The sequence below is a fragment of the Trichosurus vulpecula genome, chromosome 2 (genome assembly GCF_011100635.1).
Source record: "Trichosurus vulpecula isolate mTriVul1 chromosome 2, mTriVul1.pri, whole genome shotgun sequence".
In the NCBI taxonomy this organism is placed as follows: Eukaryota; Metazoa; Chordata; class Mammalia; order Diprotodontia; family Phalangeridae; genus Trichosurus; species Trichosurus vulpecula.
Window position 1 is genome coordinate 348,229,640 of NC_050574.1, and position 23,474 is coordinate 348,253,113.

General features: G+C 40.3%; 1 protein-coding gene across 1 annotated transcript; it reads left to right on the top strand.

The window, feature by feature from the left end:
* Positions 1–1,948: 1,948 nt before the first annotated feature.
* On the top strand, positions 1,949–21,887 carry GCSAM (germinal center associated signaling and motility). The gene is given in 6 exon segments (XM_036744119.1): positions 1,949–2,028; positions 8,600–8,668; positions 13,047–13,087; positions 21,055–21,083; positions 21,562–21,792; positions 21,795–21,887. Coding segments are annotated over 6 exon segments (543 nt in total).
* The last annotated feature ends 1,587 nt before the right edge of the window (positions 21,888–23,474 follow it).

A 23,474-nucleotide genomic window follows, 5' to 3' on the forward strand; every position in this document is an offset into this window, starting at 1 on the left:
TTACAAAGCTAGGATTCAAACCCAAGCCCTTTGATTTTGAATCCAGGGTTCTTTCCACAAAGTTTTTGTTAAATTGGATCCTCTAGCACCAAAAAATATAAATAAAATTGGGGAATTGCATTCTTTGTCTCTGCTCTCCGCTACCCTCTAGGATTTAAGATGATCTAGCCAAAAAGAAACAGTGTAATTTTTCCCCCTTTTATTTTCCTAAAGAAATATACAACAAAGATGAAAAAATAGGTTTGGGATAAGGTAGGGGCTCCAAAAGCTAACCAGAGGAGCCTCGATTTCATCTTAGAGGCAATAAGGAACCACTAGAACTTCCTGCAAATGCAAATGACTTGGCCAGATCTTTCCTTAAGAAAAATGACTTTGGGGAAAAGGACCCGTATGTACAAAAATATTTATAGCAGCTCTTTTTGTGGTGGCAAAGAAGTGGAAATCAAGAGGATGCCCATCAACTGGGGAACGGCTAAACAAGTTATGGCATACGAATGTAATGGAATATTATTGTGCTATAAGAAATGAAGAACAGAAGGACTTCATAATAACCTGGAAATATTTACATGATCTCATGTTGAGTGAAGGGAGCAGAACCAGGAGAACACTATACATGATTACAGACACACGGTATCTGTGAGGACTAACTTTGATAGACTTGGCTCTTCTCAGCAACACAAGGTTCAAAGACAGCTCCAAAAGACTCATGATGGAAAAAGCTCTGCACATCCAGAGAAAGAATTATGGAGTCTGAATGCAGATTGATGCAAACTATTTGCTCTTTCTCTCTTTTTTTCTTTTTTGGTTTTGCTTCTTCTTTCTCGTGGTTCATTCCATTGGTTATAATTCTTCTTTACAACTTGACTATTGTAAAAATAAGTTTAATGTGAAGGTATATGTAGAACCTTTATCAGATTGCATGCCATCTTGGAGGGGGGGAAGTGGGGGGGAAAAAGAGAGAGGAGTTGAAAATTTGGAACTCAAAAACTTGTGGCACTGAGTGCTATAAACTAAAAATTAAAAATTAAAAAGAAACAAAACAACAACAAAAGAAAGTAAAAAAAAAGAAAAATCACTTTGAAGCAGAATCAGGTGAACATTGTACAGCAGTAACAGCAACATTGCTCCATGATCAATAGACTCAGCTCTTCTCAGCAATGCAATGATCTAAGACAATTCTAAAAGACTCATGATGGAAAATGCCATCTATCCACATCTAGAGAAAGAATTATGGAGCCTGAATGCAGATCAGAGCACACTATTTTCTTTTTTTTTTCTTTCTTGTAGTTTTTCCCTTTTGTTCTGATTCTTTCACAACATGTTTAATATGATTACACAAGCATAGCCTATATCAGATCACTTGCCATCTTCGGGAGGGGGGAGGAGAAGGAAGGCAGAGGAGAGGGAGAAAAAATTTGGATCTCAAAATCTTATAAAAGCAAATGCTGAAAACTATCTGTATATATAAATGGAAAAAATAAAATACTATTAAATGGAAAAAATAAACTAGTTATTTACCAGTGGTGGAAAAAAAACGAAAAATCACTTGGAGGATGGACTAGAGCTGGGAAAGACTTGAGGCAGGGAACCCAACTTGGATGCCACTGAAATCATCTAGGAGAGAGGCGATGAGGGACTGGACTTTGAGATTTCACACTAACTGGGGCTTTCTGTGTCTCCTCAGGGCTTATTGGAACACCGAGGTGGGGACCACAAGCTTCATTATCTCTCTCTCTAGCATTTCCGGAAGTCACATGCAGACCCAGGCACCCACAAAGTCGCTCATGCATTCCTTTCTTCTTCTGCTTCTGTTTCCTCCTTATCATCCTCCTCCCCTTTTTAGAAAGCCCCCCTTTCCTCTAGATTGAGCCCTGGACTAGCCGTTCAAGGATGATGCTGCCCTCTTCACATTAGGTTTCCTTCTGTTCCGAAATCTGGTTCAGGGCAGATGAAGAGGGAGGTGAAACAAAAAGCTGGGCTTACGAATCCCAATGAAAGGATGGGGAACTGTCTCCGAAGAGGATTCAGGTAAGTCCAGGCAGTCTCAGGGCTCTGCCCTGTGGGGGAGCTGGGCAGGGGCCAGCAAGGCAGCTGCCATACAAGAAGAAACTTTGCAGATAGAAAGACTTTACATCTTTACACTTGGAGTGGGTGTGAGTTGGGGACCTGGGTAGCAGAAGGAAGCTGAATAGCCTAAGACAGACCTGGGCTCCCAATACGGTTCTGTATATGGCTGAAGAATGTAAACCGAGAGGTGGAAGATACCTTATAGACCGCTGAATCCAATTTCTTCATTTTACAGATGAGGACTGTGGGGTCCCTGAGGGCCAGGTGACTTACTATGCATCACAGAGCTAGTAAGTGTCTGAGAATGAGATTATCTGGGTTTGAACGCTGAATCTGATGCTTACTACCTGTGTGACCTTGGGAAAGTCACTTAATCTCCTTGGACAGCCTCTGATTCCTCTCCTGTAAAATGATAGGGTTGGACTAGGTGGCCTCTGAGGCTTCTTCCAGCTCTAGACAGACCTATGATCTTATGATCCAAGTCTCACTCTGTCCACTACAGCAACTGCCTGGCTTAGTGCACAGAGAGGTGGGCTTGGAGTCAAGAAAACTCATCTTCTTTAGTTCAAATCCTGTCTCAGCTGCTTACCAGCTATGTCACCCAGGGCAAGTCACTTAACCTTGTTTGCCTCAATGTTTTCAACTGTAAAATGAGAATAAAAATGGCACCTATGTCACAAGGTTGTTGTGAAAATCAAATGAGATAATAGCTCTATACAGAGGCTTATTCCCTTTCCCCTGCACACACACACACACACACACACACACACACACACACACACGCACATATACACACTCCAGAAAGGACTCACTTTTCTGGGGGACAAATTCACTTAAGTCTTTTTGTGTCTCAGTTTTCTCATTGATGCTTAGGATTTGCTGTACTGATCATCTGGGTGTTTTGCAAAAATAAACCAGTGACTATGAAACATTCTGATGTACTTGAAAATGGAATGTGCCAATTTTTCTTTTCTTTCAAATGTGATTTCACTAGAGTAGAAAATTCCCAATGTAGAACCTCCCTCCACATAGGCAGGTCAGCAACTCACCTGAAATTTATCATCTTAGAGCAGGGGTTCCCAGCTTGTGGTCCACAGACCCACAGAGGAGCCGTGAATAGATTTTAAGGGGTCTGTGTATTGAACGGGAAAAAAGATCATCTTTATTTTCACTAACATCTTGTTTCCTTCGTAATCCTCTGTATTTTGTTTTATGCATTTAAAAACATAGTTCTGAAAAGGGGTTTAGAAGTTTCAGCAGACTGCCAAAGGGGTGTATAGTATAAAAAAGGTGAGGATCCCTTGGTCTTAGAAAGTTAGTTGCCTACGACAGTGAGAGGTCTAGTTCAGTTGGGGCCAAGAAAGGGAGGCATTGGGGTGGGGGTGGAGGAATGGAGGGGGTGGGGCAGGACATCACACAGGTTTGTGTCAGAGGCAAGACTTATAATGCCTAATACTAAGTAAGGACTGTGGATACAAAAACAAGAATAAGACAGGTCTTTTCCTAAAGTTGTTTCATTCTATTAGGTGATTACATACACACACACACACACACACACACACACACACACACACACACACTGTAAAACTTTAGTGTTTGTAGAAGTTTTAAGTTAGTAAAATTTAATCTCTGCTACTGCCAGAGACCTGTGAGTTTAGTTTCTCTGTCTGAAGATGAACAGAACGAGCAACGTTTCTGTCCAGATAACCCCTTTTGGTGTTTAGGAGTTCAAAAAAGAGTGAGGAGTAGCCCAGGGTACTGAAGGAGGGATGTTTGCTTAGGAGGAGTAGAGCTGTTGGAGGGACTCTTAGGGTTCCTAATTTAATTAGATATCATTGGTTCAGGATTCTGGAAAAGGAGGTTAACTCACAAAAGTTCTTTCTCCAAAGTTTTGTTTTTGTTTTTTAAGTTGCAAAAGGAAGTGGCTGAGGAGGAGATTGAAACAGTTGACCAAAACAATTGAGGACCCCGTGGGAGGACATCTGTCTCTAGTTCCTCTGAGGGCTAAGTGTCATCGGTGAAATGATGAATGAGAGTTGAAAGATGTAGATCAGAGAAGGAAGAATGGGACCAATTAAAAAGTCAGAGCTGGGAGATCCCTGGAAAGCCACACTATTGCAGGATAAAGCAAAGAAATGTTCATTTCACTTGAAGTTCATGGCTTCTCCAGTATAGCCACCTTGGGCAAAGGACCAGCTGTTCTCTCTGCAACATTTTACCCAATTAAAAAGAAGAAAGACAGAAAACATAATACACAGAAACCCAGTTCAAACAGAAAATGATGTTTTTTAAATAAGACTTTTCCCACCCTCAGGGGGTTTTCTGTCCTTCCCAGAATCCCACATATTGCATCTGCCTCCGTATGATCTTTGAAGGTCCCATGAGGAGGAACTTTGCATCTTTATTTCCTTTTATGCTAGCCACTGCCCTATTCAAGCAGGGGTGTGTAGGGAAGGAAACTGTCCTTCTGAACTGGGTTTGGTTTCTGGCTCTGCTGCTTAATAGCTGTGTGAACCTAGGTAAGTGTCTTCACCTCTCTGGTCCTCATCTTTCTTATCTGTAAAATGAGGATAATAGACCTGTATTGCTTGCTTCACAGCTATTGGAAGAACCAAATGAGATAATAAATGGAAAGTAATTTGTAAATCGTAAAGCACTAGATAAATGTAAGCTATTACTACCATGCCTCCCCAGATGGGAGGGTGATTCAATACAATTCAACAAATATTCATTGAAATCCTATTATAAGCCCGGCACTGGTCTAAGCTGGGGATAAAAACACAAAGATGGCACAGTCCTTGTCCTCAAGAAGTTTATATTCTCTTTGGGGCATAAAGTAAGTGCACACATGAGTTAAACACAAAACATACGCAACATAAATACAAAGTTCATCAGGTATAAAGAGGGCATGGGTTTGTAATATGGCACTAACCCAACTTGTACTCATGCCAGCAAGTCTGGGAGTTTTCCCAGAAAGGGGGCCAGCCACAGCTGTCACACTGCTACAAGTCATTCCTAGAACCATAGGGGTAACCCTAGGGTGGGGGAATATATATCTATGCTATCAGTGCTAGCTACTGAGCTCCCATTGGTGTACTTTCCACTTATACAAATCAATCACAGTGACAACCATTAACTCTTAAGCATAAAATATTTGCTAAACAAACAAACAAAAAACAGAAACAAGAATAATATTTACTCAATAGAAGTATAAATAATGAACAATCAAAACGTAACAGTTCTCCCATAAACCTGGACCATGTAATCTCACCAATGGACACTGGATCTTGTTTTGCTTTTAATTTGATGAGGAGAGAGTAGGTACTCACTTAGAAAAACCTGGCAGTGAGGAACATGAGTAGGGAAACTGATGTGTTTTAGACAACTCATACCTCTGGATCTCAAGCCTATGGTTTCTTTAGGGAACTGCCTTGACACGTGTTACCTGATTCTCCTCTGATCCTCTCTAGTCCCCTATTATTCTCTGGCTACTGAAACAATGATAAATTCTTTTAGCTAATAGCAGCTTTAAGCATGGCATATGCAGAGTTTCCCGGGTGTCTGTTCCTTTAGCTTCTTTGAGTGAAAAGCATTCATCTTTAATACTGGAATCTATAAAGCTATTTAAGTTTTGTTTTCTATTAGTTTTGAAGGATTTCTCCTCTCTGGCTATAAAGGGCAACAAAAGGCAAAGTAAGCATGCATTTGTGGGGTTTGTCCTATCCCATGCTGTAGCTGTCCCTAGAGAGCAAGGAAGCTAGGTCTTCATCCACAGCGGAAGATTCTCCTTTCCATCAATCAGCTCTTTCAAACAGAGGAGCTTTCTTCCAAACAGATCAGCTCCTCACATAAACAGCAGACCTTCCAGTTAGCTGGGCTCTGCTGCAGCTCCAATAGCTTCCAAGTTCTGTCTTGCATCTTCAGCCTTCGGATGCTTCAACTTTTCTCATCAGCTCCTCTCAAAAGTATCTCTTATCCTTCCTTCGGTTTCTTTGGTTGCTGATTGCTGATTGGCCTCAAATCAGAACTGCTTAATAGTTTTGTAATCCATATCTCCTGTGCAGCTAGGTGGCAAAGTGGCTAGAGTAAGGGGCCTAGAGTCAGGAACAGCCTGAGCAAGGCTTAGGACAATTAAAGAATGCTTGCTCAGGCAGCTAGGTGGTGTTGCAGGTAGAGTACCAGGCCTGAGGTCAGGAAGATTCATTTTCCTGAGTTCAAATCTGGCCTCAAACATTTACGAGCTGTGTGACCTGGGCAAGTCACTTTAACCCTTTTTGCCTCAGTTTCCTCATCTGTAAAATGAGATTGAGAAAGAAATGGCAAACCATTCTAGTATCTTGGGGTCAAGAAGAGTTGGACACAACTAAAAAATGACTCAACAACAATCTCTCTCACACACACACACACACACAGACACAGACACACACATACACATGCATATGCACACATTCTTCAGTAAGTACCTAGAGATAATAATGAATAGTGATACACAAAGTATTTGTAATTTGTAATTTGATCACTATTACAGAATATGAATTGATACGAATTGACCATCTCAGAAAGGTAGCTTAGTACTCTGTAACTGGGAAGCCCTAGACATAGACCTAGGAGGAACGTTAGGTATTATTTTGTGCAACTCCTTCCTTTTACAAATGGGGAAACCATGGCCCATAAACATTGGGTGATTTGGCCAAGGGTACACAGATAGTAAATAAGAGAGGCAGGATTTGAATCCAGGTTGCCTCTGATTCCAGATTAAGAACACTTTTTGCTGTCTCAGAAGAAGGGTTTTCTCTCTGGAGACACATTTGATTTGTAATTAATAAATAGGAAAGGATTTAGATATTTTGGTTTTGGGGGTTGTTTGTTTCTTATTTTGTTTTGTTCTAGCTTAAGAGCCCAAAATATAAATAGCACCTGAGGAGGTTTTTTGTTTTGTTTTTCTTCAAAGATCACACCAGAAATGAGGCTGAGAAATCTCCTTTCCTGGTTATTTCAGTGGGCTAACATTGAACCTGCTTCATCCCTAGCAGAGAATCTCTCCAGGGGTCCCTGCAAAAGTGAAGGGCCCAACTTTATCCCAGACAAGGCCCTACATGTAACATTGTGGAGCTTTTACAAAGAGAACATTTACTGCAAAAAGCATAATCACGAATATACAAATTGATTCCCCAACATGTGGGAGGTATAATCTCCCTCCCTGATGGCATTGCCTCAGTGTCTAGGGAGGGGAAAGGGATTGGGTTTCTAGCTTATTTTGGTTCCCATAGAGCATAGTCCCAGTTTCAAATCCAAAAACTCTTCCTTGGCCTAGAGTCCCCCGTGGCCTGGCTTTTCAAGGATTCCATGCCGATCTGTCTGGCTGCACCACATGACTAATCTGGCCCCACGGTTGCCATGCCTCAAACTCCCTATCTGATAGGGAATACCTCCCATCCCTGGAACTGAGAAGAAACAACACAGAACAGAAACAAACATTGCCAGGACCATTTTTCAGAGGCAGGGGTAAAAAAAGGGAGAGCAGGGGGAGAGTTTCCTTCTCCTCTCGTGGGTTCAGCTCATGGCACCCATGCACGCTAGACGTAGCAAATATGAGTCATTGGAAAAGAGTAAATGCAAAAAGATGGTGGGAAAAAAGAGTTAATGGCTCAGCCCTTCCAATTTTAAAGATCTAGGCATCTGATCAAAGGACTCCATCCCTGCCCACAAGATAGGGGGTAAAGAGGGCTTTGTCTTAGTCCACTGTTTTACTTGGAACAAGTGGCAGAGAGTCTCATTGGACTGCAATCCATTCTGCAGCCTGCGCTGAGGCAAATGGGGTAGGATTTATTAAGGTTTTGCCTTTGGAATTGAAAGGAAGGCACTATGCAAGGTTTGATGGAGAAACTTCTGTACTTAAAGTCAGAGAGTCCTAGGTTCTAATCCTACCTCTTTTATTTATATGACGTTGGCCAAGTCATTTAACCTGTCTGTAAAATTATCTGTGATATTTTCTTATTTGTTAAATTGGAAGAATAACAGCAGCTGCCCACAGGGCTATGAGGATCACATGGAATAGTGTCTATTTCTCATAGGAAACCTTAAAGCTATTATACAAATGTGAATTTCTTTAGGATCACAGAGCTAGAGCTGGAAGGGACCTCAGAGGACATCTTGTCCCATGTCTGCATTTCACAGGTGAGAAATCTGAGGCCCAAGGAAGTTAGATGACTTGTAATTTGTTACACTGAAACACTTTAATAGGGCTTTTTGGGCAAAGGCAAGAGACAAGTTGGGGTGACCCCAACTGGAGGACAGTGAGGGCAGGATTGCTGCTGCCGAGGGCATCTATAAAAGAGTGGGAGACTGGGGCAGCTAGAACCAGACCTGAAGTCAGGAGGACCCAAGTTCAAATTCAGCCTCAGACACTTATTAGCTCTGTGACCCTGGGTAAGTCACTTAGCCTTAATTGCCTCAAAAATAAAAGACTGTAGAGTGTAAAGGGGTTGGGAAGGACTATAAGGAACACTGAATCTGGTGTATTTTATTGTAGCTGGCCAAAGGACACCCAAGAGGAGTACAAGAAGCCGAAAACTGGAAAACTAAAACAGAAAAAGTCCAGGTGAGAACCAAACTGAGCAGTATTTGTTGCCAAACAGAATGTCATATTATAGGGCCAAAGTCTTGGGGGTCTATTAACTTCAAAGAATCCCTATGGAGGAGGCGTGGACTCCCTGCTTCAAGTGTGTCCTCTGTCCAGTCCTTCCTTTACATAATTGTGAAACTAATACCTAAAGCACAGGTCTGGCCACTTACCAGCTCAAAAAACTCCTTTGGCTCCCTATTACCTAGAGGAATTGAATTCCATTTGGAATTTAAATCCCTTCACAATCTAACTCCAGCCTAACCTTTCCTGACTCACCACACCTTGAGGCTCACCTTTAGGAACTCTCCTGGCTAGACAAATTGGCCCTCTCGCTATCCCTCAAACAAGACGTTGCATCTTCTGTGTTCTCAACTTTGCACAGGCTGTGTCCCATGCTGAGAATGCCCTCCTTCCTCCTGTACAACTCTCAGAAGCCCTAGATTCCTTTAAAGCCCAGCTTGAGCACCACTTCTTACCTGAAGTCCTTTCTGACGCCTCACCTGTAACTAGTAGACTAGTACCCAGGTGGGTCTAGAATCAGGAAGATTTGAGTTCAAATCTGGCCTCAGATACTTACTAGATGTGTGACCCTGGACAAGTCACCTAACCACTGTCTATCTTAGTTTCCTCAATTGTAAAATAGAGATAAATTTGCTATATTGTTATATATGTAACAAATATTATGTATTTGTTTATTATATCACAAAATAATAGTTTGTTGTAAGGATCAAATGAGATAATATTTATAAAGTGCTTAACACAGTGACTAGCACATAGTAGGTGCTTAAAAATGCTTATTCCTTTCCTTCTCTTTCCCCCAAATTATTTCATATTTGCTCTCCATATTTTGTATCTATTTACGTTTTATCTCCCCTAATTGTTTTGTTGTGCATTCTGCAATATACCATGTCTATCATATAGCGAGCATTTAAGAAGTGCTTGCTGATGATTCATTGTCCTTTTTGGGCTCCGAAGTCACCTTCAAACATTGACAGACTGAAGAAAAGGGGAAAGGCAAGAGAGATCTCATGTGCTTCGGGCACTCTTGTCCTGCCAGGACCCAGCTGAACAGAAACACATTCAGACCAAGAAGCTTCAAAATCTGCAGCTATTTTGCACACTCATTTCCCATCTCTTTGTACCCAATCTCTTCATCAATCATTTCATCTGTAGCTCTTGGTTTTTGTTTTCTGAGGCGGCCACTTCCTTTCCTTCCTGCTTCGATGATACTATTTTGGGGTTTGGGGGAAAGGGCCTCTGTTATCAGTTGTTCTGAACTGGACCAAACTCTTTCTACCCACCCTTTTCACAGTGGCCTGGGTCTGAAATGCCAGAGGGGAATGGGAACCCAGGGTCATACAACCTCCAAAGACAATACAGTCTTTGCTGACTATAGAGTCTATGGGGCATCTTGTCTTCGTCTTTTTTTAAGAAGGAGGTGAAGGAAGAAAGAGCTATGAATCAAACATCCACAGTTATTTAGCAAGCACAAATGTGCGCATAGTGTTGGGTTATGCCCATCAGTATAGAGTCTCCCCAGGGAGATAGAACCCATCATAGAATCAAAGCATTTCAATGTTGAAAGGGATTTTAAGAACCGTCTAATCCAACCAATATCTGAAAAAGGATTTTCTTCACAATATACACAGCTGGAGGTCATCAAGGCTTTTTAAAAGACCTACAGATTGGCCAATACTTCCTGAGGAAGTCCACACCATTTGTTGGACAACTCTAACAGGAGGGTTTTCCTTACATGGAACCTAATCTGCTTCTCCATGACATCTACCTTTTGCTCCTTAGTTCTTCCTCTGGGGCCAAGTGAAGGGAGACTAATTCCTCTTCCATATGACAATTATTCAAATGTTTTACAGGGTTGAAGTAAGAATTAAAGAAAGTAATATATGCAAAGTACTCTGCAAACCTTGAACCAACATATCAATGTTAGCTATTATTATATGGGACCACTGATGGTTGTAGTGCTGGGCTTGGAATCAGGAAGACTCAAATTCAAATACAGCCATAGACACTTGGTAGCTGTGTGACCTTAGGCAAGTCATTTCACCTTGTCTGCCTTAATTCCTCATCTATAAAATGAGCTGGAGAAGGAAATGGCAAACCACTCTAGTGTATTTGCCAAGAAAACCCCCAAAATGGGGTCACAAAGAGTCGGATGTGACTGAAATAACTGAACAACAACAAAAGAAAGTCAAATTGTTCCCCTGGCCTCACTTAACTGCCTTAAGCCCCTGGGATGGATCCTGTATCAAAGAAACAACTGTCTAGTGAATAATGCTCATTCAAATTCTCTAGGCCGAAGGTGGTTGTGGTCATTGTCCACAAACTTTCCCACTTACAAGTAGAGAAAAAAACTGGGTCTCAGTTTTCTCACTTGTAAAATTAGAGATTTGGATTAGATCACCTCCATGGCCCCTGGTTCTAGCTCTGGAACTACAGCCCCTAGTTCTGTCCAATAAGAGCTAGTTATCTCAGAGAAGTAAAGACCCTTCAGATACCTCAGGGCCAGTGTGGATTTGAACATCCCCCTCTAGGTTGATTAATGCCATCTAACAAAAGAGGACATTCTTATATATAGACAGCCATCTTCTCTGCTTATCTGGAATGATTTCAGAGACGTAGACAGAGATCTCCTCTCCCCTACACATAAAAAACATTTTTCAGTTACCAGACACCTGAAATTCCTGAATAAAACAAACCCTTTTATTCTCTAAATAGAGCAAGTGAGCTTCAAATACAAATGCAATTAGGAATGCTAGCTCTTTTGCTTAAATTCACTCTGAGATAGAAATGATAGATAAATATGTAGGTTCTTACATGAGAATGGAAGACAGAAAGATTGATACTTGAAGAGAAGAAGAGGGAGAGACACCATAGTGGACCTTGGCATCATAGATGCAGAGCTGGAAGAGACCCCAGTCTAGTCTAATCTACTCACTTTAAAGATGACGAAACCAGATCCCAGGGAGGTCAAGTGACTTTCCCCTTGTTATCAATTCAGCAAGCATTTATTAAGCTTTTACTATGTGCCATGCACTGTGTTAAGCACTGGGAATACAAATACAGGCAAGAAGGAAGAAAGTCCCTGCCTTCAAGAACCTTACATTCCTTTTTTTGGAGGGGGGAAGGCAGGAAATTGGGGTTAAGTGACTTGCCCAAGGTCACACAGCTAGTCAGTGTAGAATCTGACATTCTAACTGTAATGCATAAAAGGGAGATGAAACGTAGGGGGCAGGAGAAAATGCCAACTGAGACATGATGGAGAAAGTCTGGAGAGTAAGGAGATCCAGAAGTGAAGCCCAAGAGTAATGAAGGCGTGACTCCCCTGAGCACCCTTCATCCTTGCTATGGTGAAAGACTAGTAGAATTTGTAGGGGGCAGCTAGGTGGCGCAATGGTTAGACCACTGGACCTGGAGTCAGGAAGGCTGATCTTCCTGAGTTCATATCCAGCCTTAGATACTTACTAGCAGTATGACCCTGGGCAAGTCCCTTAACTCTGTTTACCTTGGTTTCCTTATCTGTCAAATGAGCTGGAGAAGGAAATGGCAAACCACTCTAGTATCTTTGCCAAGAAAACCCCAAAGGGGGGGCCATGAAAAATCAGACATGATTGAAACGACAGACTAGATGAGCTATGCTGTTGGCTGGTGATAGAAAGACAAAAAGGAGATGGCCTGTTCCGTAAGGAATTTGACTTCTACAGGAAAAGTTTGAGAACCAGCCTTGTAGCCAGGAACATCTGGGTTCAAGTCCTGTCTTTGACACAACCTGGCTATGTGGTCCTGGTCAAGTCTCTTAACTTTTTAGCATTCTAACAAACTCTCTAAGACTCTTAAGTTGAAGAAAAAGTGCTGACACACTTTGGAAGAAAGTTTCTTCATCTGGCAGTTCACTGTCCTAATGGAATCCAAGTCCAGGCCCCATCCATATTCCAGTGCCTGAAAAGTTTATGAAACATGTTATTTCATTTGATGAAACCCTATGAGGTAAAGCAATACAGCTATCACCATTTCACAGATAAAGAAACGGAAGCTCCAAGAGGTAAATTCAAACACACACACACACACACACAACAAGGCAGCATTCAAACCCAGTTCATCTTGATTCCAAGTATTGTTCTCTGGCCACTCTACCATCTTGCCCCTATTGGGAAATCCACACTGTGGTTTGACCTTTGTTCTGTCTGAGGGCTGTGGACTCAAAGTTTCACTTTGTCATTAATGCAGCTAAAGCTGTGGGTATATTAAAGAGATTGAATCCAATCTCTTGCTGGCATTATAAGAACCTTTTCAGATGCAGTAGATGTGAAGGTTTATACTTTGCTTCCTTTCTTTTTAGACAAGTAATAAAGAGAAGAAAGAAAGAGTTCCACAAGGAAAGTAAGTTCTTAATTCCTTTTTTTATATTGATGCATTTCTTTTATGAAGATTAAATTGATAAAGGATAAACGTAAAGTCTGAGCCATGGGTCTACAAAATTGACTAAACTGGTAAAGGATATGTCCAGACAAGCACTCAAATGGAAAACATTGGTAGTTTTAGAGAAATTTGTGCTAAATATGAGTTAGCTACCCTCAAATCGCTCCTCCGCATTTAGGCCTCACTAATAGAATATCATTCAGGGCTAAGGAAGTACTCAGTACTCATCCCTGATCACACATCTGAAGCACTGGGATAAAAAAAAATTAGGCGTCATATTTGGATGTTGATCAACTAGAGTGTATTCAGAAGAGACTAACTAGGATGGTGAGGGGATAACAGATCTATGGAAGAGAAATTAAAGGAACTTGGGGTATTTATCCTGGAGAAGTATTAGGGGAAATGATGATGATGATGATGATGATGATGATGATGATGATGATGATGATGATGATGATGATGGTGGTGGTCAAAACTGCGCAATGCTGACCTTTGAATAGATACAAAGAAAAATTTCTTAATAATTAATGTTGTACAAAAATGGAGTAGACTGCCTCAGGTAGAAATGTGCCTATCACTAGAGACATCAAGCAAATGTTGGATGGATGACCACTTGTCAGGGATATGTGTGTGTGTATGTTTGTATACATACATGTATATTTGTACATATGTGTGTGTGTGTGTGTGTGTGTCCCTATCTTCTCATAAACTCTGTAGGTAAGCAATGGACTAGATGACCTCTGAGGTCCATTCCAACAAGGAGATTTTGATTTCAAATTTCTAAGCTGGCTGAACTATCCTGGTGTGTATCTGCATGTGGAAGGAGTTTGAAGGGAGCTATTTTAGTTGTTAAGGTGAAGGTGAAATAGACCTTTAAAAAAAAAGGATGCATTTGAGGCCAACAATGAAGAAAAAAAGAGAGTATGATTGATCTTTGAGTCATTTGCATGGAGATGATAATCAAAATCATGAAAGTTGACTAGAGCATAGAGAAAGAATAGAGAAAGAAGAAAAGAGTTCTCGGTAAGGAGCCTTGGCATACATGCACAATTAAGGGACATAATACTGATGACTCAGCAAAGTTGTCTGAGGAGTGGCTAAATAAATAGGAGGAAAACTAAAAGAGAACAGTTTCACAAGATCCTGGAAAGGGTGAGAGAATCTAGGAAGAGGAGGTGACCAACATTGTCTGATGCAGCAAAGGGATCAAGAAGAAAAAAGACCATTAGATTCATCATTTAAGAGGTCACTGAACACTTTGGAGAGAGCCAGTTCAGGTGAATGATGATGCTGGAAGCCAGACTGGAAAACGTTATCCCATAAATTCACCATGTTGTTCCACCCCACATGCTGAGATCCTCCTCCCGTGGAGTAGTCTGGCTGTCCATCTGCCATTATAGCTCACCCTTAACACATGACCAATCCATCTTGTTTTCGTCTTGTAACCCCGGTATGGCTAGCATGGCTAAAATTCAAACCCAAGTCTTTTTACTTTAGACCCAGTGTTCTTTCCACTATGTGACCTATCAACTATGCAACACTGAGTGTGTCATTTTACCTCTGAGTGTGTCAGTTTCCTCATCGCTACCAGATTAACATCAGCTAAATCATTACTGTTTTTACATCATGCTACCTCTCATTCTACTAAGTGAAGTTTTTCATACAGTTTCAGTTGGGATATATTTGTGTATATATTTATGATTATGCATGTGTGAATAAAATGAATATAAATTCAGACACAAAAGAAAATGCATATTCAATGTATGGATATATATACATATATATCATATGTGAATATATAATATGTGTGTATAACCCAAGTTGAGCTCCAGGCCTGCATTGCCAATTGCCTATTGGGCATTTTAAATTGGGTATACTAAAGGCATCTCAAAGCCAATGTGTCCAAGACAGAACTCACTATTTTACCATCCCTAAACTCTCTGTCTTGAAGGCAGCACAGTTCTTCTAGCCTTCTAGGTTGAAAACCTCAGTGTTAACCTCAACAACTTCTATCTCACCTCACATATGCAATCAATTGCCAAATTCTGTTATCTGTATTGAAGAATCTCTTACATTCGAGCTCTTCCTTCTCTTCACATAGACACCTGATCAGTTCAAGCCCTCATGAACTCTTATCCACACTAAGAGGAATTGGTCTCTTAATTGGCCTTCCTACCTCAAGTTTCTCTCTAATCAAATTCATTTTTCACTTGGCTGCTAAAGTGATTTTCCTTAAGCTCAGATCTAACCATGTCACTGAGTCAGTTCTGCCTCATTTAAATCTAATTCATGAATGAGTCAAGACATCACTCCTCCTCTTCCTCTTCCTCCTCCTCCTCTTCTTCTTCTTCTTCTTTTCCTTCTTCTTCTACTTCTCCTCCTCCTCCTCCCCTTCCTCCTCATCCTCCTCCTTCTTCTTCTTCTTCTTCATGGTATTTAGGGTTTTTTTCTTTATTTAATTTAATATTTCATTTAACAAAAATATTTCTTCTCTTCCTCTCCCAATTGGACAAAAAGAGTCTTGTAACAAGTATGCATAGCCAACCAAAATAAATTCCTGAGTCAGTTGTGTCCAAAAAATATCTCCTCTGTTTGGTTTTTCAAATGCTTCACAATTTTCTCCAACCTATCTTTCCAAACTAATACATTCTTCTCCTCCCTACACTGTATAGTCCAGCTAGACTGGACTTTTTGTGTTCCTTATACACAGCACTCCATGTCCTGTATCCATGCAATTGTCTGTACACCACGCCTAGAATGAATGGATGAATGAAAGAATGAATGAATGAACACATATTATATGCAATGCACTGGGCTGAGTGCTGGAGATAGAGAAAAGCAAGATTGTTCTCCATGCTCCCAAGGAGCACACATTCTAATGGGGGAAACAACACAGATAGGTTTTTTCTGTAAATCAGATGGAAAGGCTCTGTTATTCTTAGGATGCAGCAGCAAAACATATGTTAATACATTTTTATTTAACATCATTTCCACTGAAAAGACCATATCTACTCCTGATGTTGAATCATTTTTTGATGTCAAAGATTTTATTACCATCTAAAATAATTTCTGGGCCTTCAATAAATGCCTCTGCTGAGAAGATAAGAGCAAAAGCACCAGCAGAGAAGCACTGAACAGGTTGCATCTCCAGAGAAGTTGTTTCCTGAGATAATATCTATGGGAGCCACATGGGAGCCAAGTGAAATTGATGGTCTTGGGGTGCTGTTATGCCTAGTGCTTTTGGGTTCTAGGTAATAGATTGAATTAGGTAGGATGGGGAGACATGTCTGGTTCATGATGTACATTGCATTGACAAGATCACAGATCCATTTAAGTATTTGAATTTATAGCAATGATTTCTTCCCAGTCTCTTTCTTTCCTTTGCATTCTAGATTTTTTTGTTGTTGTTCAAAAGTCTTTATTTGACTCTAGCTAAAAGTAAAATCCTTCTATTTTTGTCTCTTGGAACTTCTATTTTTTGAATAGGTAAGAATTATTCATCTCATCATCTCACCCCAACTGCAATATATTCCATTAGCTCACCACGTTTTGTAAAATTATTTGTTTTATCAGAAGATATATGATTTTCTTATTTCATTAGTACTAATATTATCCCAGCCATAACACACACACATACACGAAACATAACATATACTCTCTACCCATTTCACACTCTTTGCCCTGCACTTTTCTTTTTCCTCATTCTTTATGAGCCTACAAATGAACATTTTCCTTTCCTCTTTCTTTTTCTCTTCAAGTCTGTTTGTGTCATTCAATTATTTATTGAAAGAATATGATTATTGTGTGTAATTTGTTGGGCATGTTTCTTTCTTTTTCTTCTTCTGTTTTTGATATTATTTACTCCAGTAAAATACTTTTGATTTTCACTGAGTCTATTGTTGCCTTTATATTTCCTCCAAGGTATTTCTTAACTGCTGTTTCATTATAATTTTTAATTCTTAGCATAGTGGCTGGCACATAGTAGGTTCTTAATAAGTATTTATTGATTGAATATTTATTGATTGAATATTTATTGATTCTCCCTAAGATTTCTTATGAGTACCCAGTTTTTCATTCCATCTTATGATTTCTTTTTTGTTAATTTTATTTCTTCTTTTTTTTTTACTTCAGTGTATTTATTATCTACTCTATTGTATCTTTAGAAAATTCTAATTTTAGTTTTGATATTTCTGTGGTTTTTCTATGATATTTTTCTTCTAGCATTTTTCTCTCTTTTAAACATCATTGTGTCAGAAAACTTTTGTCTGATAATTTTTTTTTAGTTTTGCTAAGAGTAAATTTCTTTTAGGGCTTTCTGCTAATTTGAGCTCTTTGGAATTCTACTGTTGTTTTTTGAGAATGAGACTCAGGAGCTATTGTCTTGTAACTTTGGTCCATCATGCTCCTAAAAATTCTATCTTTATTTTATATATCCTGGTAGCACAGTATTATACATATGGCAAGTAATTAATAATTTTTAAATTTTAGTTTGGCACCATTTAATTAAATTCATGTCAATTAAGGATTGCTTTAAAAAGAATATGGCATTTCCCCACTAGTCTCTGGAGATAGTTCAATTATTCAAGAGAGTAAGTAGTAGTAAATAGTAAGAAGACAGTCTGCTAGTCTGGTATCTTGAGGCAGTGTAAAAGCTGTCTACTAGTTTAAAATCATTGTAACCTTATGCTGCCTTTGTGTGTGATCCATAAAAATTAGGCTTTATTGGTTCTTTATCGGACTTATTTATCCCTTATCTGATTACATTATTACTCAATCATTGATGTAAGGTGAAAATAATTTTTCAAATTGAGCAGGTTAGAAAGCCCTCCTTCATCCTTCATCCTCTCTCCAATTTCTACCACTGGCCATAAGAAGTTGTAAATAATTCCCCAAATAGATCACTCCTATCTTCATCACTATGTGCCTAGTATAAGAAGCCACAACGAAACTGGTTTTTAAATAACCATGTCTAACAACTGATGTCACTGGTATGGTTTGATGTCAACCTCTAGCCACAATGTCAAACCACATCTTTAACCCTATCATTTGATGATAATTTTTTTTTCTGTTATTGTAGTGGCAGAATCCTGCAAATTTTACGTAATATAAATATTTTCTCTATCTATATTCTATAAATTCTGGAGTAGTATATCATTTAACTTCATTCATGATGTTCCTTCCTTCCTTGAGACTGAAGACCTTTTCCATGACCATTCCTTAGTAAGGTTTGGTGACTGATTGACTCTTTCAGCCAAAAACAGTTCTAAGTCCAGGTCTGCTTCCTTGGGTAATTGGTTTCCACCTCTCATGCAGTAGATGGAAGTGCCAAGAAAGGTAGAGGAAAAATGTTTTCCCTCCATTCAAATATGCCCAAACAGCAAATTTTCCCCTTTAATCAGCTCTGTGCTAAACCTTTTCCATCAATTTGGTCTTCCAAATATCAGATGGCAGTTGAGGTTGTGAAGTCTGGATATGACTTCTTGGACCCAGGCCCAAGGACCCTCTGACCCACTCAGAAGTCTAATCTTTACCTATCTCCACTTTAAAGCAGTCTCTTGTATGAAATGATTCACTTCTATCTGCACTTTCAAAAGCCTATGTAGGTTGGATTGGAGTGGAGAGATGCCAGAGGCAGAGAGACCAATTTAGGAGGTTATTGCAATAATACAGGATAGAAATGATCAAGATCTAAACTAAAGTGGTGGCTACATGAGAAAAGAGAAGAACTCCGATGTAAGATATTTTGTGGAGGTAGAAACAATAAGATCTGGCAATTGATTGGCTAGAGGATGAGGAATCATGGATGATACAGAGATTACAAACTCGGAGACTGGAAGGATGGTTATGCCATTAATAGAAATAAGGAAGTTCAGAAGAGGGTTAGACTTGGGGGAATGCTCTGTTTTGGACAACATCATTACCATCATAGTAACTAACATTTACATAGCACTTTATCTCAATTAATCTTTACAACAACCCTGTAAAGTAATTGTGGTTATTATTATTCTATTTTACAGATGAGGAAACTGAGGCAAGCAGAGGTTAAGTGACTTGCCCAGAGCCCCACAGCTAGTAAATTTCTGAAGCCTGATTTTGAACTCAGGTCTTCCTGACTCCAGGCCCAACACTTCATCTATTGTGACGCCCAGCTGCCTAGGACATTTTGAGTTTGAGGTGTTTATGGGATATTCAACTTGAAATGTCCAATAGTCGTTTGGTGATTTGAAACTGGAGCATGGAAGAAAGACAAGTTTGCAAAGAGATAATAATTCAAATCATGGGCACTGAGGAAGCCAAACAAATGAAAGATTATAGAGAAATGAGAATGGGCCTGGGACAGTCTTAGGTTACACCTTTAGTGAAGGGGCGTGGTATGGATTAAGAGGCAGCAAAGGAATGAGGAGGGGGAAGACAGATAGAAGGAGAGCCAAGAGAGGGCAACGTCACAAAAGTGCAAAGAAGAAAAAGATCCAGGTGAAGAGAGAAAAACCGACATTGTTAAATGTTACAGGTGGGTCAAAAAGGAGAACTGAGAAAAAGTCATTAGATTTGCCAGTTAAATAAATCACAGATCAAGTTGAGTGAGGAAACTAGATTGCAAAGGGTTGAGGAGTGAGAAGCGAGGAAATGGGGGCAATGATTATAGGCAGATTTTTCTTGAAGTTTAGCTGGAAAGGGAGAAAAATATAACTCAAGGGGATGGAAAGGGCTAGAGAAGATTTCTTAAGGATGAAGGGGTTTGGACATGTTTGTGGGGAGAAGGGAAGTGACCAGTAGACATGAAGAGATTGAAGATGGATGAGAGGGTAGGAGGATGAGGGAAGGGACAATCTGTTAGAAAAGAAGGGAGGGGACTGAACAAGTTGTGGTATATGAATGTGATGGAATACGATTGTGCTATAAGAAATGATGAACAGGCAGGCTTCAGAAAAATCTGGAAAGACTTACATGAACTGATGCTGAATGAAATGAGCAGAACCAAGAGAACACTGTACACAGTAACAGTCACAATGTGCAATGACTGACTTTGATAGACTTAGCTCTTCCGAGCAGTGTAAGGACCTGAAACAACTCCAAAAGACTCATGATGGAAAATATCATCCACATCCAGGAAAAGAAATATGGAGTCCGAATGCAGATCAAAGCAGACTATTTTCTTTTTTTGTTTTGTTTTGTTTTGTTTTATGTTTTTCTTTCTCCTGGTTACTGCCATTCATTCTAATTCTTCTATACAACATGACTAATGTGAAAAGATGTTTAATAGGAATATATGTGTAGAGCCTATATAGGATTGCATGCCATCTTGGGGAGGGGGAGGGGAAGGAGGGGGAGAAAATTTAAAACTTATAGAAGTGAATGTTGAAAACTAAAAATAAATAAATTAACTTATTTAAAAAAAAGAAAAGAAGGGATGGGATCAGGAATAGATGGAGAGGGCTTGATGTCATTGGGGAAAGGGACCATCTTATCAGAGACTAAAAGAAGAATGAGAGATTATGTCAGGGGGGTTTGAGATAAAGAGGAGAAGAGGAAGACATTCACAATGAAGGTCCTCTATCTTTTCAGTAAAGTGATAGGAGATGTCATCAGATGAAAAAGTGAGGAGAGGGAGAGGCAAGTGTAGGAGCTTTGAGTAGAGAAGGTTGGAACAGCTTTTGTGGGGAGTAGGAACAAGAATCAATTGGGGAGAAGTAAAAGAATTTCCTTGACGCAGAAGTTACATTACATGGATTTGGAGTGGACCCCATCACCTCTGTCATGACTTCCTCCATCTCTGTTCAGCATCTCATGCCTCCAGAGAAATAGGCAGTAGGTCCCAACAGGACAGGCCTCTGCTCATTCACTTCCACATCTGTAGCTCCATGCCTCTTCCTCTCTCAATCCTGCACCCCTGATCTATAGTGACTGCTTTATTTCTCTTCTTCTAGGTGAAGAAATTTCACCTTCTTACCATCAGGTAAGGAAAAACTCATTTTGCTTTTCTAAAACAGACCTGCAGGCTTGTGCACCTCAGGGACATGCCAGGGGGTGTATACACAGGGTTGGCCCCCTAAGTGGCATCATCTGGAGGGCATAAAAGGAAACCCTTCTCTCTTCCAGCTGCCACAGAGCTTGAGACTATTAGAAATCCATGAAATGTGGTTCTCTCAACTTTGAGAAATGCAGGCCTCGGAAGGGGAATATACTAAGCTGTCATTTGTCACAAATCTTCATTGAAATGTTCATGGATGAAGCTTTCCTCTATGACAGCTAGCTGAGAGCACAGCACCCTAGCAAACTGGGCACCACTTGGACAGGGCAGGCCTGAGAGAGAAGAGCAGGGGAGGAGGTATAGTTTAGGGGGAGAAGAGGAGAAGGCACCACTGGAGGAGGGCTGCACAGAATGGGGAGGCAGGAGAGCATCTGAATCAAATTTTATTTTGACCAATTGCCAGGGAAGCCATGAAGACCATGCAAAGGAGCCGCTCTATGCCTTCATCGTGCACGTGCCTGAAAGAACGCCTTCCATAAACTCCACGGAGGCTGACTATGAGAATGTTGGCCCCAAAGATAAGAGGACCAAACAGCTGGCTCCTGGGCCTGAGACTGAATACGCTGTCCTTAGGGTCCCTTCTAACCCCCGGCCTTCCGGCAGCATCCAGGACGAGGAATATGAACTTATCATGCCCATTGCCCATCCCCGTTACCCATCCCACTTCAACCTGATGAATTCGGGGAATCTGAATATATAGAAAACTCCAAGAAATGGAAAAGAAGGTAATTACCCATAACAGTAACAGTAATAATAGTAACAACCAATTCACCTCATTAGTAGAATGCTTCATGGTTACAGAGCACTTTCACACGCTTTCTCATATTTGATATTTGCAACAACTCTGTGTTAGGGTTGATATTGTATGGCCCATTTTACAGAGGAGGCAATGAAAACTGAGGAAGGCAGCATGGTATAATATGCTATGAACTGGGAGTCAGACAAATTTTGGTTCACATCCTGCCTCAGATACTTATTAGCTGTGAGTCTGGATGAGTCACTTAAACCTTTCTATGCCTCGGCTTCTTCATTTATAAAATGAGGGGGGTTCGATGAGATGTCTTTTAGTGTCCTTTCTATGATGGAATGACCAGCCCCCAAAAGCCAAGACTCCCACTCAGTGCTCTTTCCAATACACCACACTGTCTTGTTTGAGGGCGTGAAGTCATGAAGAAGCCTTACCTGGAAGATGACATTCCCAGGTGACAGCTTGGGGATCCATCTCCTCAAATGTGTAGAGCCCATTCCAAATCTCTAACCTTCTTATCCAACCTTCTTCACTTCATGGAGGGGTGTTCCTGTACAAGAAAGAGAGAAGTGGGAGGTGGGGCAGGATCTTAAAGTGATTGGTTAGTTTCATGGCCTATCTGCCAATGCTTTTTGCCTGCCTTGCCATTTTGTATATGTGGAAACTGAAAAACTTTAGTCAAATTCTCAAAGATTTAATTCGTTTGATGAATTCCTCCCTCCTTTCTCCCTTTCTCCTTTCTTTCATTACTCATCAACATATATCAACCATAATATTAGAGCTAGAAGGATCCTTAGAGATCAACCTAGTAAATATTTTTCTAATTTATTTTTCAATCTGGCATTTATTTCCCTCCTTTCCAAACCCTCCATTTAAAAGAAAAAGAAAAAGAAAACCCTTTAACAAATGTGTGTAATCAAGCAAAACAAATCCCTACATTGTCCATGTATAACAGATGAAGAAATTGAAGCCCAAGGAGATAACATGACTTGCTTAGGGTCACATACTAATGAAGCTGGAACTATAACTCTGTTCTCCTGACTCCTGGCCCAGCACTTTTTACACCCTATCTAGAAAATATCCTAAGTGTGAGCATATTCAAGAACCAAAAGAAAATCATGCACAGGAAAGTTGTTTTTTTTTAAAAAAAAAACCACTAATGAAAATACTTGTATAGCTCCTGCCTGTCTGATTAATCCCCTTTTATGGTATTCACTGAATGGGCATAACCAAACTCTAAGTGAAAAAGCCTGAGCCTACAAGGGCCAGGGTCTCACATTGAATCCTGGGTCATCTCCAGTCATTCTGATCAATACCTGGCCACTGGACCCAGATGGCTCTGGAGGAGAAAATGAGGCTGGTGACCTTGCACAGTCCTCCCTCACTCAAATTAAAGTCAACTGCACGTCATGTCATCATTTCCCCGATGTCATGGTCCTCTTCGAAAATGAAGGACAAACACAACACAAGGTAAAATCCTCTGCTCTTAAGATGTCTTGGAGTTATTCAGTCATCCCATGGAATGAGAATGGAAGTATCTTGGGATATTTGCTGACATAGGCTGCTCT